The following is an 18,575-nucleotide window of genomic DNA, read 5'->3' as shown; positions in this document are numbered from 1 at the left end:
TTATGACTCTATGCTCCCTCACTTAGTGTCCACTTGGATACTCTCAGTAACCCTGCTTTTCCTTGCCTGCCTTGCCATGCCAATTAGTACAGTCACACAACTAAGCAGCTTGCCTTGCTGGTCAGGAATCTCATTCAAGGGGGCACACATTTTGCTGTACAGCATAGTGACATGTCAATGTCACACCTGCCCCATTTGCCAGCAGCTTATGTGACAGATACACTTCAGAAATGTTCCAAGTGTTCATTCACATTCAGGAGCACTCTGACTTCAGGGACCATAGCTGGTACAGCCACCTCTTTGTCAAGGTTTGAAGTGGGAAGATGGGCTCATATAGATGGACAGTTAGGGACATGGGGAGGTGCAAAGCCTGTGGGTTTCATTGGAATGGCTACTAGTAAGGGGATCCTAACGTTCAGGGCCTCAGCAATGTGTAGAGGTGGAGACTCAAAACCTTTGCTCAAAGAATGTTCACTGTCATCTTCCATTGTGCTGGAAATTGAAACTATGCACTGGGAAGAAAATGGGCTGTAACCACACCCAGAGTGGATAAGTTAAGTGTGTTGACCTGCGAGGGCAAGGTCTGTAAGTCCCTTTAGAGTGCAAGAACATTACACATAGACCCATGGACTTCAGGCTGCCTAATTCATGATGATCCTAATGAGATAGAGATGGTTGACCAAAGGGCAGTACCCATAGCCCTATATCAGCCTTGTTCATCTTGATTCTACTTGCTTAACGGGCTCTCGTTATAGTCATCGTTCCATAATGCATCGTGTATGGACACCAAGTCAGGCATCATGCTGCAGAATTCGATTCGGAGCAACAGAGAGAGACAACGTTGCAACCCCATTAACAATTATGCAACCATGATAGTTTATATTCACTACATTGTCACCAAAATGCCCTCAAAAGTTTATTTTTTACCTTCCTTCCCACTGCGTTGTCAATGTTGACCCGGTTACAACAGCTGGGGTAGAGGGAAGCTTCTCAGTAACGGAGCCCATTGGCCTTGGAGATTTGGTCTACAATTTGAACTTCCAAGATTCAGAGAGTGGGGACAGGCAGGGTGGGGATGATTGGGCCAGCCACCTCTAGAGATGAGACTTACGATGGTTCCTCCTGCCTATGACCTTTTGAAGAATGGGCACCTGGAGTGAATGCCAGGTTCCCCGTTCCCCTGTCACATGCCTTTTGGTCCTAAGGATCAGTGACTGGTGTGATAGAATGCAGGCATTGCATATACCCAGCAGACCCTGAGGGTGCTGTACCTGACTCTCCATGGCAGCTATCATCCCGACTGTTGAGGCAACCTGGCATGTTTGAGGCAGCTGGGTTCCCGCTGCGTAGCTGCCCTCCTGCAACTTTTGTTAATGAGGGCTATTGTTTCCCATATACCTGTCTGCTCCTCTTGTTCCTTCCTGTACATGTGGATGAGGTCCCCCATTGTCAACACCACAGAGTCCTCACCTGCCTAGGGCTGAGCAGGTACCTGGTCCCTAGCATCCTCCAAATGTCAGCAGGCTGGCCTTTTGCTGGTAAGGCTTCTGAGGCCATTGAACTCTCTTCCTCAGAACTCAAGGAGCTGCCTTCTGATGGAGTAGCCTGTTTCTCCATGGGTGCTGTAGATAGCTTGCTGGTGCATGCAAGACGTGAGAAACAAGGCATCATAGCCAATCGTTGACTGTGATGTTCAATGAATGATGCTGACAACAGGGTTTCTGTGAGAGTTGCAGTGGAATGGTAAATAATATGTACTTGGCCGGCAGGACATGGATGTCTCAGCATCCCCACAAGAAAGGTCCCCAGCCTCCTGTGAGGAACAGGATTTTCTCCTTACAATGGGTGAGGAGCCTGATGTTAGAAGCCCCTACACCCAGTCTGGCCCTTTCCGCTGTGGTATGTGCTGTTTCTCCTGTAATGAAAGGGAGTGATTGAGTGAGATGAAAGTGGGGAGCACAACTGTTAGTATATTTCTTGCTCTAATCAGAGGGGGGAAAAGTCATTAATCTTCTTGCGGCACTACATGCCATTGCTCCGAGACTGCAGAGACCACATTGACCTGAGTGGCAACCTCAGACAAGGCTGCAAGGGTCTGGTGGCGTGGCCTCATTTGCCAGTCCTCTGGGAAAAGAACACGCCTTCCCTGGACCACCCTGTATATTAAGACCTCTGGATCCCTGTTGGAGAATTGTAGTGCCAATATCCCCTGCTCAGCCACCTTAAGAAAGACTATTCTTTGAGCAGGACAACTTCAGAATGCTAACAGTTGTCTGGGTGTAGAGCGATCTTTTAAAGATGGCACACGCACCCAGAATAGGAGGATATTGGTGAGTGGTGAGTTCTTCCAGGACAGGCAGATGGTAAAATGGGTCTAGAATTGGGTGAGAGGGATGCTCACTGGGGTGAGGTAGGTAGTTAATGAGATGAGTTTGGCCTTGCAGAGAGAGAGCCTCTGTGAAACTCGATGAAATGGACACTGAGCCAAAAAAAGTAAGATTTAACGTGGAATTAAGTTTTTAGATCTGATGAAGGGTCATCAATCTGAAACGGTAAGTCAGTATTTCTCTCCACAGATGTTGTTTGACTTACTGAGTATTTCCAGCTTCTTCTGTTTTGTGACAACATCGTTACTATCTGCTTAAAATTGACTGCATTTGATAGTATGTGTCCAGGCCCCCACTACAGCAATGTCTTCTAGTTACGGGTCACCTACTGAGTTGTTACCTCTATTTCTGGAGGCAGACACTGATAGTCAGCATCTATCCATTGTTTAAAGAGGAATGGAGGCAATCAACAGCTTGAAGTGTGTGAACAGCATGGGTGGAAAAAGAATCATCAAGCTGTGTTGCAGCAGATGGAGGGACTGTGATTGTTCATTATCATTAAATATTCAGTTTCATCACATATGACTTAGAATAGATCGCATAATTAGTTTAAAGAAATGTTTCAGTACAGAAGATGTAAACTGATAAAATAGAAAACTGATTAGAAAAGGTTGGCAGTGTAATTGCAATGCATCGTAGGAAAATCATCAAATGGTTGCCCCATTAAAACAGACCATTTGGCCTGTTGAGTCTGTACCGATCCTCTTTGATCCCAATCCCTAACCCTTTCTCTAGAAGCTTGCACCTCAAAAATGCTCCCTTCCAGTATTTAACAATGGAATCTGCTGAAAAAGAAATGTTCATGTCACCACTGGCATTTTTGCTGGTCACCTTAAATTGGTGTTCTCTAGTCCTTGACCTTTCTGCCAATGAGAGCAGGTTCTCCCTATTTACTCTGATTTGTGTTTCCCAAGCTATTTTCAAATCAACCTACTTTAATATTGAAAATTAAAGTGAGTCGAGACAACAAAAACAAGGCTGAAATAAAGCAGCGTAATAACTTTTGGTATATAATTATTAAAGTTAATGTATTATGAACGTACATCTCAACGGACCCCAGAGTTTAAAAACCAGGGGGGAAAACACACCGACGCTTCATCGGAGGCTGCACTGAGGATGTTACCAAGGATGGTAACGAAACGTCTGCGAAACAAGAAACCAGCTCGGCAAGCCAAACAACCTCAACACCCACAACCTGAGCTACAAATCTACTCCAAAACCTTAGATATAATACATCACACAAATGTAAAAATCTGTAATGGCAACTGGATTACTGAGTCCATGTCTATCTCCTTTGAGAAGCTACTTCAGGGGCATCCGACATAGTAATGAAACGTATAATTACTTCACAGTACAAATGATCAAAGCTGCCACAGTTTCTCAAAGAGTCCAAAGCCGGCAGTTTGTCTTGTGTTTGGTCACTTGCTTCTGCCAGAATAATACAAAGGGCAGGACAGTTTATTTCCCGTGACCCCAGTTGAAGTCATGATCCATAGATTGGGACCTACTTGTCTAGTTCCTTCTCGATTTTGAACACCCCTGTCAAATCTCCTCGCACTCTTCTCCAAAGATGATAATTCCAACTTCCACAATCTTTCCTTATATCTGAAATTCCTCATCCCTACAGTTATTCTCATAAACCTTTTCTCATAAAGCCTTCTCTAAAGTGCTCACGTTCTTTATAATTCTGGTGCTTAAATTTGGATACTGTACTTTTAATCTAAGCAGGGCTTTATACAGATTTATTATACCTTTCTCAATTTTACCCCATGCCTCACTTTATAAAGCCCAGGAAGCCTTATGCCTTTTAAACACTTTCTCATCCCACCGTTTCACTTTCATATATTTGTGCACACGTACATTCAGGTCCCTGCACCTGCGCCCTCTTTAAATTTGTACCCTTTATTTATATTGCAGCCTACTCCTTCCTACTAAAGTACATTACAGCAACAACAGCTCATTTATATAGCACCTTTAATGCTCAAAGAAGGTTCACAGTAACATTATAAATAAAGCACGTCACTGAGCCACATTTGGTGATATTAGTTCAGATGATGAAAACATTTGTCAGACAGGTAGGTTTTAAGTCGTGTACTTAAACAAGAAAAGAGAGGCAGAAAGTTACAGGGAGAGACCTTGAGTCTCTTGCTTTCCACTCCTCTGCTTTAAATTTAAGCTGTCATGTGCCTGCCCATTCTGCCATTTGTCAATCTCTTCCAAAAACCCATCACCCTTCTCCATCGCAGTTCAAAGTACTTACAAGTTTTGCCTCATTTAGAGTCTTAGAGTCATAGAGTAATACAGCTTGGAAACAGGCCTTTGGCCCAAACTGCTCCATGCTGAGCATGGTACCTACTCACTTAGTTCCAATTGCCCGCATTTGGTCCATATCACTCTCAACCCTTCCCGTCCATGCACCTATCCAAATGTTTTTTAAGTTTTACTACTGTACCTGCCTCAACCACTTTCTCTGGTAGCCTATTCCATATACGCACCACTCTCTGTGTGAAGAAGTTGCCCCTCAGGTCCTTCTTAGATCTATCCCCTCTCACCTTAAACCTATGCCCTCTAGTTTTCAATTCCCCATCCCTGGGAAATATGCATTCATCCTATCTATGCTCCTCATGATTTTATACATCTCAATAAGGTCACCCCTCATTCTCCTACGTTCCAAGGAATAAAGTCCTATCCTGGCCAACTTCTCCCTGTAACTCAGGCCAACTAGTCCTGGAAACATCCTCATAAATCTTCTTTGCACACTTTCCAGTTTAACTGTGTCTTTCCTATAACAGGGTGACCAAAACTACACACAGTACTCCAAGTGCAGCCTCACCAACGACATATACAACTGTAACACAACGTCTCAACTCCAATGCCTCGACCGATGAAGGCCAGCACGCTAAATGCCTTCTTCACCATCCTGTCTACCTGTGACACCACTTTCAATGAGCTATGTACTTGTACTCCTAGATCCCTTGTTCCACAACACTCCTCAGGACCTGACCTTTTACTATATAAGTCCTACCTTGGTTTGACTTTCCAAAGTGCAACATCTCACACTTATCTGTATCGAATTGCATTTGCCAATCCTCGGCCTACTTCCCCATCTGATCAAGATCCCTCTGTAATTTTTGGCAACCACCTTCGCTATCAACGATGCCTTCTAATTTTGTATCATCCGCAAACTTACTAATCATGCCTTGTACATTCACATCCAGATCGTTTATGTAAATAACAAATAACAAAGGTCCCAGCACTGACCCCTGTGGCACATCACTAATCACAGGGTCGAGTCCAAAAAACAACCTTCAGCAATTGCCCTCTGCTTCTTACCACCAAGCCAATTTTGAATCCAATTAGCTAGCTCTCATTAGATCCCATGTGTCCTAACTTTCATGATTAGCCTGCCGTGCGTGACCTTTTCATAGGCCTTACTAAAGTCCATATTGACAACATCCACTGCCTTATGCTCATCCATCTTGTTGGTTATCTCTTCGAAAAACTCTTGAAGATTTGTCAGACATGACTTTCCATGCACAAATCCATATGACTATCCCTAACTAGACCTTGACTATCCAAATGTTGGTTTATCCTGTCCCTCAGTATCCTCTCCGATAACGTGCTTACCGCTGATGTCAGGCTCAGTGGCCTGTAATTCCCTGGCTTGTCATTGCTACCTTTCTTAAACAATGGAACAACGTTAGCCACCTTCCAATCTTCTGGAACTTCACCAGTGCTAAAGATGAAGCAAGGGCCTCTGCAATTTCTTCCCTAGCCTCCCACAATGTCCGAGGATAGACTTGATCAGGCCTAGGGGATTTATCTACCTTAATGCGCTTTAAGGCTGCAAACACCTCCTTTCTGGTAATGTGTATGCAGTCCAAAACATCCCCACTGTTTCCCTTATTTCCTTAGCATCCATGATCCTCTCCTCCGTAAACACTGAGGAGAAATATTCATTAAAAATCTCCCCCATCTCCTGTGGCTCCACACACAAATGGCCATGTTGATCTTAAAGGGGACCTATTCTCCTCCTAGCCACCCTCTTGCTCTTAATATGGTTATAGAACCTCTTGGGATTATCTTTGACCTTATCTACCAGATCTACCTCATACCCTCTTTTTGCTCTTCTGATTTTCCCCCTTGAGTGTGATCCTACACTTTTTATAGTCTTCTAGGGATTCACTTGAGCCCATTAGCTTAAATCCAATGTATGCCATCTTCTTTTTCCTGACCACAGTGTCAATATCCCTCATCAGCCAGGGTCCTTAAACCTGCCAGCTTTTCCCTTCACCCTAACAGGGACATTCTATCTCTGGACTCTTGATACAATCTTTTAAAAGCCTCCCATTTTCCATTTGTTCCTTTTCCTTCAAACAGACTCACACAGTCGACCTCTGCTAGATCCTGCCCAATGGCCCCAAACTTAGCCCTGCTCCAGTTTAGCACCTTAACCTGTGGGCCTGACCTATTTTTTTCCATAACTATGTTAAAATTAAGAGAGTTATGGTCACTGGACCCAAAGTATTCTCCGACTGACACTTCAGTCATTTGCCCGACCTCATTTCCTAAGAGGAGGTTCAGTGTTGCACCCTTCCAAGTAGGACCCTCCACCTATTGATTGAGGAAACTTTTTTGGACACGTTTGACAAATTCCCCATCCCATCCAGGCCTTTTACACTCTGGGTGGCCAGAAATTAAAATCTCCAACCGATTACTACTCTTTTGTTCCTACAGGTATCTGCAGTCTAATTTGTAAATTTTAAAATAGGTGCCTGGGCATCCAAATCAAGGCCATGAATTTAATGGGGTCTGAGCATTACTTGCAAGACTGACATTTATTGTCCATCCCTAATTACCCTGAAGAAGATGCTGGTGAGCCATTTTTTCTGAGCCACTGCAGTCCATGTGGTGTGGGTGCACCCATAGTACTGTTGGGAAGGGAATTTCAAGATTTTGATCCAGTGACAGTGAAGGAAAGACCAAATATGTTCCAAGTCAGAATGGTGTGTGACTTGAAGAGGAACGTGAAAGTTTGATATGCCAATATGTTTGCTGCCCTTGTCCTTCTAGTGGTAGATGTCGCAAGTTTCGAAGCTGCTGTTGGAGTGTTGATGATTTACTGCAGTGCATTTTGCAGATGGTACACATTGCTGCTACTGTGCTTCAGTATATCTTTTCTAAATCTCTCTCCTCTAACCTTAAAAATGTGCCCCCTAGCCTTGAAATCCCCCATTCTAGGGAAAGGATGGCTTCCATTAACTCTATCTATACCTCTGCTCATTTTATAAACTTCTATCAGGTTGCCTCTCAACCTCCTACATTCCAGTGAAAAGGTCCTAGCTTATCCAGCCTTTCTTTATAACTTAAACCTTCCATACCCTGCAACATCCTGGTAAATCTCTTGTGAACCCTCTCCAGCTTATTAATATTCTTCCTTTAACTGGGTGACCAGAACTGGACACAGTATTCCAGAAGAGGCCTCACCAATGTCCTGTACATTGTCCTCAATGTCCTCAACATGACTTCCCAACTCCTATACTCAAAGGACTGAGCAATGAAGACAAGCATGCCAAACATATCTTTAACCACCCTGTCTATATGTGATGCAAACTTCAACGAATTTTGAAACTGCACCCCTAGGTGCCTCTGCTCTACAACACTACCCAAGGCCCTAGAATTAATTATATAAGCCCTACCCTTGTTTATTGTACCAAAATGCAATACCTTGCACTTATCAAGATTTAAATCCATCTGCCATTTTTCAGCCCATTGACCCATTTCATCAAGATCCCTTTGTAATCTTAGCCTTCTTCACTTTCTACTGTGCCACCAATTTTGGTGTCGTCCGCAAACTTACTTACCATTGCCTTCTATATTCTCATCCAAATCATTTATATAAATGACAAACAGACATTTTCCTCTTAATAATGCCCCTACACTCTTTATATTGATTTAAGAGATTCAATTGAACCAAATTGTCTATATCTTTTTTATTCTTGACTAGAATGTCAATATCTTTATTCATCCATTGTTCCTTAATCTTACCAACCTTACTGTTCACTCTAATAGGAACATACTGCCTCTGAACTCTCGTCATCACACTCTTGAAAGCCTACCATTTATCAGACGTCCTTTTACCTGCAAACAGTGTACTCCAGTCAATTTGACAAATGTCTTCTGCTGCTGTTTTAAAGACCTGGTGGCCAAAATTTTGAAGATCGTAGCCACAATATGTTCACTGTTCCAGTCACTGAAAAGATTTCCAAATCTGCCTTTTTTTTGCGCTTTCCCTCGTGCACTGTAGGCTCTTCCCGAAAATCTGATAAACATGTCACAATGCTGACTGCCTGGGACATGTGAAATGCCCACTTCAGGCTTTGATTTGATCCAGCTGTTTTTAAGGTGTCAGTTTTGAGGTATCATCTGATTTGATCAAACTCACTAATAATCTGCCTTTTCTAGAACTATTTCTTGAACCGTATCTATATCTTTCAGTACTCTGAGTCCTAACTATGGTAAATATAAAACAGAGAGTGCCTGCTGAAACACAGAGATTAACTCTGCTTGCCCCTGCCCTTGCCAAATCAGACGTCTGTTTTCAGGTGAAAGTAAGTGTAACATTTCTGAACTATTCTCAATATGGTGACCTCGCAACCCTGCCACTTAACCCTTTCTGCTGCATTAATCATCGAACCATAGAATCCCTACAGGGTGGAAAGAGGCCATTTGGCCTGTCGAGTCTGCATTGATCCTCTGAAGGACGTCCCACCCAGCCCTAGCCCCCCCACCCTATCCTCATAAACCCACATTTATCATGATCGATTCACCTAACCTGCACATCTTTGAACTGTGAGAGGAAACTGGAATACCTAACAGAAACCCATACAGACAAGGAGAGAACAAGTAAATTCCACACAGACAGACACCAAATCTAGAATCAAATCCAGGTCCCTGGCGCTGTGAGGCAGCACTGCTGACCACTTAATATCCTTGGTATTGCTGTAAAAATCTACCAGGATGTTTACCTATATATTTGCAAATTTGTTCTTGAAGCTCAGAATTCCTTACATTTGCTTATACGTTGCTTTGGAGATTCAGTATATCCCAATTCTGCATGTTTTACTGGCTGAAGTCTTGATGCTGCCTTCACTTTTCTATAGATTGAATTCATTATGATGATTTCTCCTTTATGTGCCTATCTTTGTAGATATAGGCTCACTCTGTCTTGGTACTGAGGCCCTGTTCAGGTAGAATTTGCTTCTTTATCTTGTATCTGAAAAATTGACTCAACCGGTATCTCATTTATTCAGCTTGTCACTTCTCTGGAGGCCTGTGGGAAACCGTTTGTCAAGTTTCTTTGGTAACGTCTCGACTGGGTCTGTGTCAAGCTCTCTAATTTCTTTTACTGAATCTTTAATTTGATTAATACAAATTATCATGTTTTTTGCAGAACTCCTTTGACAATGAAGTTTGAAGTTTCCCAGCTGGGATTTCTTTTCTTCTGAACTGTTACAGCCTTGGCTTGACTCCAGCCATGTACAATTAATACTAAATGGTGAAACTTATCACAGAATTGTTACAGGACATAAGGAAACTATTATGTTTGGCAAGTCTGTGCCAACTCCTAATGCCATTCCCCTGATTTCTCCAATGTAACCTTGCACATTATTCATTTTCAGGCAAAAATCCAGTTTCTTCTTGAGAGTTTTGATTGACTGTGTCTTCACCTGACTATCAGGCAGTACATTGCAGGTCCTAACCAATCACTGTGTGAAAAGGTTTTTCCTCATGTCTCCATTGCTTCATTTGCCAATCACCTTTAATCTCTGTACCACCTTGTCTTGATCCTTCCACCAAAGGGAATAGTTGTTTCCATCTACCCTGTCTTCCTTACTACCATCATTCTTTGCAGCATTTTATCTAATCCTTTCCCATCTTTCCACTGAGTTTTGCTGTTTTGGCAATGGTTGAGGGATTTTGTGATGGGCTTAAAGTCAAGAAAATATAAGATAAGAAATGCTGAACTGTGGTTTTGCAGGAATCAACATGGTTTCAGCTAGTTTTTGTATCTAATTTAACTAAATTCAAAGGCGTAATATTCTGTGCTGTGAACCAGTGCTGCAGTGAACTGGACTGCAATTGCCAAACACATTTCACCTGGATTGAACGAAAATTGAGACTCCATTCCAAAGCTTTCAACTGGATTCAAAGGAACAATCCCAGAAGTGTATGGGTGCTTATGACCATCATCTATTTTTTGAGGAAAAATAGGAAATTCTACACCAACAGTTTCAGAATTCTGGTGTCTACCCATTACCTTGTGGTATTAAAATGAATCGCAAATTAAGCATGTTTTAGAAAAGTGAATATATACCTGTTTGCTTATCATTTGTAGATTCTGAAAATATTTGTTGACAACCCATTTGCCATTGTGCTTCTTAAGCAAGCTACATCTGTACGCTGTTTAGACATGAGTACATCACGCAACAAACTGGCTGTGGTGGATGAACACAACACTTGTCTGGTATATGACATAAGTACAAAAGAACTCCTTTTCCAGGTAAGTTGGATGTAGTCAAGGTGTAGATATTCTATGAAGAAGTGCCTTCTATTTGTTGCTGTGTGCAGTGATAATATGAGCAGTAATGCCCTACACCATTGAAGAAAGTTGGCTTTGTGCTTCAAGGCGACGCCTAGTGGAAAGCCGAATTTGTTAGACTGTCTCATTGAAGCTCCAAATCCAACACAATCTTACACTGCTTTGCCTGTAGCTTTAAATATGATTATTGCAAATTGAAATTATGGTGCAGTATTCGGCTTGGAGCATTTGCCTTCCTTTGGGTAGCATTATTGTTGTTTAGGTGGGATAAGGAAAGATAGCAATTTTGATCATTCCATTTTTCAGATGTGCTTCTCAGTCAGGCTGCCATTGCTGCGTTATTGGATTTAAAGTTAGGAATTCAGTAAATAAGCTATTACCATTCATTGGTGATGCTGTCTCTTTCTCACCCCCAATATTATATTCAGTCATAGCCAATAATAATAGGGATATAGGAGCACAAGTATGAAACCACGAGTGCCCTGTGGCCTAACTCCATAAACCTGCCTTTGGCCCATATCCCTTAACACCTTTGCTTAACAAAAATTGACTTATCTCAGAATTGAAACTAACAAGTCATCTAGCATCAACTGCCATTCATGGAAGAGAGTTCAGACCTCTGCCATCCTAACATCTCTCCTGAACAGTCTATCCCTAATTCTCAGACTGTGCCCCCTAGTTCTAGAATCTACAATCAGTGGAAGTAGTTTATCTTTACTTTCCTGTTAAAATCATGAAGACTTTGATGAGGTACTTCCTTACTCTCTCATTCTAGAGAAAACAGGCCTTATTTATATAATCTCTCCTCATAATTTTATCCCTGAATATTGGATATATCCAAGGTTGATATATCCAGTATTACTGCTGATTCTGAGCTCCAGTGCCTGCGGCAATCAGTAATAAGTGTCATAGTTGTTGGAAAATGATGCTTTTTGAAAATTAATACTGACGAATAACCTGTGAAACCTTCCTCCACTCAATGTCCTTTGTAGGAGCCGAATGCCAACAGTGTGGCTTGGAACACCCAGTGTGAAGATATGCTTTGTTTTTCTGGTGGTGGTTTTCTCAACATCAAAGCCAGTAATTTTCCAGTGCATCAGCAGAAGCTTCAGGGCTTTGTGGTGGGATATAATGGCTCCAAAATCTTCTGCTTACATGTGTATGCCATGTCAGCAGTTGAAGTCCCACAGGTATGCTTCATTTTGTGGTTTGATAAATGGTCACGGAGTGCATATGATCAGTGGACATAGTGTTTCGCTGATGCTTTATCAAGTAGATCAGGTATGGCACTGATAATAGAGATGCTTTTGGTTATTGTTAGCTAAACTCAGTCAGGGCAGCAGCTGCAACTGTTCATTTGACTTCAATGCCACTGAGAGCCAAATAGATTTAGTAGCTATTAACACATTTGTTTAAAATGCATGCCAGATAGAGACAAAATAAAAAAAGGATAATCTGGAAATATGAAGCAGGTCAGGCTGCATCTATGGAGATGGGAACAGAGTTAATATTGCAGGCCTCTGATCTTCCGTCAAAACTGGGAAAAGTTAGAGATGTAGTAAGTTTTGACCAAGGGATTGATGAGACAGGGACAAAAGGTAGTCTATGATTGCATGAAAGACAGGAGAGATTGCACGTTGGAAGTGTCAGGCTCACAGGATCAAAGGGAATGGTGCTGGGGCAAGAAAAAAAAGAAGCAAAAGATGGGCCTAGACCAGGCACACTGCTGTCTGAAGGCAAAAATAAGAGAAAAGCTTGAAGTTTTTGTGTCAAATAATTCAGAGAAAACTCAGCCCAGTTCTTGATGGGAAGGGGTCTATGGCTCAAAACTGCCCTTAATTTACCAGTATTGGTGTTAAACTGGCAATATCCCAACAAGATGATTGATGAAGCAAATGAAATGAAATGGTGCGATAGAACGAATCCCCTTCCGGAATGAGACTGAGACCCATTTCTGGAACAGAGCTTTGCTCTGTATCTATCTTTAATCAGTGCTACAAGTACTTAGTTAAAGTGTTCCAATTCATATTACCACAATACAGAAATTCACATAAAAGAAATTAAGCTGCTTTGGACTAGAGAAGGCGATGTTTTTTCATATGTGACCAGAAGGAAAGTGAAAGGCTTCACTGAGTTCTCATAATTAGACAAGATTTCATTAAATGAATGTGACAGACCTGAATCAGATTGACTAATAGAGGGAGACAAGTCTGTCTGCCGTGTAACCCATCCTGAATCATCTAATAAACTTATCGTAAGGCATAGCATTGGTCAGAGATGTGCTGTGTTGAGTTATCTCCTTCAGTGCAAGATTAAGAGATGTTTAAAAATGCTAATGTTTAAAAAACAAAGTTCTGTTTCACAGGTGCAATTAGATTTGATCATAAATAACAGGCAACTTTCTTGTTTTAAAAAAAAGTCTGCACCCATGTACCAGTACTTGGAGAAGAAAATGTATAAGGAAGCCTATCAAATTGCCTGCTTGGGTGTAACAGAGAATGATTGGAGAGACCTAGCAATAGAGGCTTTGGAAGGGATGGACTTCGACACTGCTAAAAAGGTACCAGTAACACACACAACTCTCCAGGCGTACACAGATAAATGGAGTAAGAAGTTCAGCTTCTTAGAGATTTATTAAATTGATACATGTCAGCAAAAAATAGAGACACACCCCTTCTCTGAGCAGATTTCGTAATGGAGGAATGGTCTCAATTCCAAAACCACACTGTCCCTGAATATCAGGTCACTTCATTGACTTTTTGTCTTCTTGTGGCACCTATCCACTATAAAAAGAGGTTAAAAAAATTGACCCCTGGTACTACCCTGAAAAGCTATTTATGTCATATACTGCTATTGCAAAGCAAGTGAAGCAGTTTTAGTCCTGTCACTATCAGTTTGCCAAAATATGTTTGTCCATCCAACACTTCGACAGAAATTGTAGCGTTTTGTCTTTACTGATTCCTCTGCTCTGTGCAGTGAAGGATAGGGATGGAGAAGCATGTATCCAACGATGCTGCCAGTGTTAGAACAGAGTGAGTTTCCTACGGTGTGTTGAAGGCAGGAAAAGAAAGATGTTAACAAGGCATGAGTCCTGGAGTTTTAATTCATTTAGTGTAACTTGTTCTCTGGAAGATCTATCCCCAACTGGATTCTTTGGCCAAAATGGCCTTTTTATGTGAAGTAATGTCTGTCGACGATCTCTTTTTGTGTCATCCTTATTGAAATATCAGTGCACATTTGTTTTTGGAATTTTCAACTGTCATTTTTCTCATCCATCTTCGGTAGCTTAAAGTTTATTAATCTAAACTTCTGATTTGGGGTTCAGTGGTTTCATTCATGGAGGTTGCCAGCTTGATTCATCTCTAGAAAGACTGCAGGAAATCTGCTTCTCGTGGATCTGGAGCTGTTGTCAGCAGTGCACACAAACAGAATGAAGAGGCCTTAAAGTTCGTACTTAGCAATTTGGTCTTGACATTTATCTACACAGAAGATGTGGGGTGGGACGAATTTCTCCTGGTGCCAGCAGTTTGTGACCTGAGTAACCACTTCTCTAGGATCAAACAAGGTCTTTCAGTGAACTTAACCTGTTCTCAGATATTGAATTAGATCATAGCACAGATGTGGAAACTCTGAATTGCCACAGGATGGCAATCATTAGCAGAATTTCCTTGGTTCTAACATATAGTCTTATGTGTTCTTGTAACAGATAGTTATTGGTTGCTGGGAAAGATGACTAAATGAATGATTGGCTTTGCATCTAACAGTCATTAAATCAAAGTGTTAAATTTCTCTGCGACAGGATGCTCTCACAGCTCAGTCATGAGGAGCCAACGTGTTGTGGACTTCTGAGTTTCAGCTATTACATCTTATTCCCCATATTTGGTTCGATAAAACCTTTTTTTTTTCAAATTTGAAGCATTAACTTTTTATTTCCACATTTTGCAAAGTTGACTTCCAAATTCTTGAACCATGATTTGAAATTGTGTTTCCTAAATTACTCGACCAATAACATAACCACTGCAACATTAGAATATGTGTGAGGAGCGTATGTGTGCAGTGTCCCTTTCTAATGGTATGTTTTGCATATCTAGCTCACAAAATTTGCTGAATTTTTTTGACTTGAGACTGCAACGAATTTCTAATCATTAATCCTAGAATTTGCTGCAACTGTCTGGTTTCAAAAAAAATGTTATGCTATATCCAAGGAAATCTGCTCAAACTGTTTTCAAACTTCTTCTGTGGTGGGTGCTATATCCTTTGTAACCTCTGACTCACCGTGTGTAATTCTTACATGTGATTACACCATGTGTATGCCACCATGTGACTTTCTGCTAGGCTTACAAGAAAGTATCAGACTGACATTGGGAGACCATTTTTTTAATGTGGTGTACACTATCTTTAAGAAAGATGTGTTCACAATAGCATTTGGATGATTTTTGTCACATCTACCTCAAGGAAAGATTTTGCCTCAATTTGGTGACTCTTCTTTGGGATTTATTGGAATATGTAGGGGACGGAGTTCTTTGGAGCTGCATAGTCAATCTCTAGCAAGTAGTACTGCAATATTTTGTTATCTGTTGAAAAGTAATATATCTGTATTTCACTAAAGTTTTAAAGAGAAATGGAAAGCCTTGTGTAATAGTGAAGTGGGATAAATGTTGGTTAATACAATGGGGAGAGCTCCCTTGCTGTTCTTTGAAAAGCACTGCAGCGCGTTTTATTTCTGTCTGAGATGGACCTCCGATTTAACCCGAAAGTCTGCATCTCTTTTGTGCAGCACCCCATCAGTACGTGAGGGTGCAACAGTACAGCAATGAGGCATGAGCCTGGATTGATTATGTGCTCAAGTGGAGTAGGATTCACCTGTATGCCTAAATCTAATGTTTTAATTAATCGGCAGGCATTTATCAGAGTGCGGGATCTCCGCTATCTGGAGCTTATTAGCAGCATTGAGGTAAGGAAATTACTTTGTAATTTTTAAAAAATATTCTTATAATTATTGAGATATTATATTGAACGTATTTAGCAACTGGAAAACATGGGTACAATTTCTTTTGCCATTTCATAGTTGACTTTGATATGCTTTGACTTCATCATGAACCACTTCTCGCTAACTCTAAAGCTCTAAAATTCAAAATAATGCTCCATCCAGACTTGAGAGGGGAATGGCAGGATTCTTCTTGCAAGTTATAGTCTCACTTTTTGGCCTAAATTTTTCATTCTAGGTGGGAACCCCTATTTCCTAGGTCAGATAAAAAGTTACTTATTTCCTAACTCTGATTTTTTTTGGACTCTTCTGAAGGAGAATCATGTAGAAATTACGCAGCACAGGAATTCCTCCCAGAGGACAATGGAGAGAGCGTTCCTAAAGACACATCCACTTTTTATGGCACTAGCTGCCATAGTACAGTGTGTAAATGGCTAGAACATCTTTGAGAAACAACAAAACTGAGGGTTGGTGTGTGGGGCGTTATGACTAAGTGAGGAGGGGTTAATCAACTCCCCTCTTTATACACATGCAAACACAGGTATAAATTTAAGAAGTGGACAGTATCTAGTACAAAATACAAATTAAACTGAATATTCAGTTTAAAAATCCTTGAGCTGTTAGGTTTTAACCTGAGATCACAGCTCTTTGCTCATGACTCATGGGCATTGATGGCTGGGCCAGCATTTGTTGTCTGTCCCTAGTTGCCCTTGAGAAGGTGATGGTCAGCTGCCTTCTTGAATGTCCGGAGTCCTTTAGATGTAGGTAGACACATGATTAACTTAGGGAGGGAATTCTGAGATTTTGACCCAGTGACACTGAAGGAACAGTGATATATTTCAAAGTTAGGATGGTGAGTGGCTTGCAGGGGAACTTGCAGGTGACGGTTTTCCTATGTATCTGCTGCTGTCATCCTTCTAGATGGAAGTGGATGTGGGTTTAGAAGGTGCTGTCTAAGGATCTTTGCAAATTTCTGCAGTGCATCTTGTAGGTAATACACACCTGCTGCTACAAAGTATTGGTGGTGGAGGGAGTGGATGCTTGTGAATGTGGTGCTAATCAAGCTTTATCCTGGATGGTGCCGAGATTCTTGAGTCTTGTTAGAGCTGCACTCGTCCACACTCTTGACTTGTGCCTTGTAGATGTTGGACAGGCTTTGGAGAGTGAGGAGGTAAATTACTTACTATTTGTGGTTTAATCAATGTTTTCTATTCACAGCAGTAGCAAAATTTGTAGATATATTCCTTGTAAAATTGATGTTTTTCCAGTTTGCTTTGTCACTGGGTGAGATAAAAGGGAGCTAATCCGGCTGCTACTAATCCTTTCTGCCAATGTAGCTGCTTGAAATGTGGTTAATTTGTGTATTCCTGACACAATTGTTTTTCCAAGTGGAATAATTTGCAGGCAAATTTTTCATCCCATCAAGTGAAATTTACCCATAAAGGTGTAAATCAAGCAGGAGTTACAGATCTGAGTTTCTCTATGCGTTTTGCTAACCAAGTTAATTTTGGCACAGCCTGGTTCTTGTTTCTTAATGGTTCCATAAGCTGATTCAGCATGTGGCTAGCTGGTTGCTGCAGCCCTCTTGCTCATGTTTTCTCCTTTCTGGTTGAGGGGAATGTTGGCGGATCAGCAAGGGAGTAGGGCCAGTGGGTCAGTTATACAGTTACTCAGGAATTAGACATGGGTTTTACCTATTCAACATTTCCTCAGCAATTATCCTGATAAGTAAGTCTGAACCTTCCAAAATCTAACTCAGAGTTGGAAACAGACTGTTATTCAACCACCAATATGCTGTGTTACCTCCCTGGTGCCAGGGTAAGCTACATCCTGGAAAGAGTACACACCAGTTTAGAGGAAATAGAAGGACCAGCAGTCACAGTCCATTGGAAGGATGATGATTGAGGCTACAGTTTAAGGAGAAAGTTAAAAAAACAGAACCTCGGAGATTACTCCCATGCCATAAGCCAGAAGTAGAAGGATATTGCAAGGTAATGCATGACTCGAGACATCCTGCAATGGGAGGGCTTAAGATTCCTGGGCCGTTAGACCGATCCTATGGCAAGAGTGAGGCTTACAACACACAAATGAAGTGGGCTGGCTAACTCGTACTGTGAAAGCAAATTTAAATTAATTTGACAGAGGTTTGAGCACCAAAGTATAATGTTAAAAAATGGAAACAGTCTGCATAGAGAACTATCACTAATTGTTAATTAAGTGGGGTCACAGAAAATTCAGGAAACTTCCAGTTAAATTGAGACACGTGTGTAAACATGCTGTGTATGGTTCATAAGGTTGATTAAGTGCAGTCAACTTGTAATTAGTGATGTTCCCAGATATCTGCCTTTCTGTCCTTCTCTAGGTGGAAGAAATCATGATTTTGGAAGATGCTGTTGAATGAATCTTGGTGAATTGCTGTAGTGCATCTTGTGGGTGATGCACACTGCTGCCACTGAGAGGAGTGAATGTTGAAAGTGGTGTTCAGGGTGCTAAAGAAGCAGATTGCTTTGTTCTGGATGGTTTCTTGGTGTTTGAGGTGTGGAGAGTTTTCCATCAAACTCCTGATTTTGTGCCATGTATATGCTGACAGGCTTTGGGT

The 18,575-nt window shown here is 41.4% G+C and overlaps 1 protein-coding gene across 2 annotated transcripts in view; it reads left to right on the top strand.

The window, feature by feature from the left end:
• ift122 (intraflagellar transport 122 homolog (Chlamydomonas)) overlaps positions 1 to 18,575 on the top strand; it is a 95,215-nt gene that overhangs the window by 36,186 nt on the left and 40,454 nt on the right. For both annotated transcript variants that reach the window (XM_048606237.1, XM_048606238.1), the window contains exons 13-16: positions 10,786 to 10,950; positions 11,982 to 12,179; positions 13,409 to 13,549; positions 15,890 to 15,943. In XM_048606237.1, coding sequence (XP_048462194.1) covers positions 10,786 to 10,950; positions 11,982 to 12,179; positions 13,409 to 13,549; positions 15,890 to 15,943 — 558 coding nt within the window. The remainder of the gene's footprint in view (positions 1 to 10,785; positions 10,951 to 11,981; positions 12,180 to 13,408; positions 13,550 to 15,889; positions 15,944 to 18,575) is intronic.

This window comes from Rhincodon typus, chromosome 16 (genome assembly GCF_021869965.1).
Source record: "Rhincodon typus isolate 14 chromosome 16, sRhiTyp1.1, whole genome shotgun sequence".
Lineage (NCBI taxonomy): Eukaryota > Metazoa > Chordata > Chondrichthyes > Orectolobiformes > Rhincodontidae > Rhincodon > Rhincodon typus.
The sequence above is the reverse complement of the archived record's forward strand: the minus strand, read 5'-3'. Positions and strand labels throughout refer to the sequence as shown.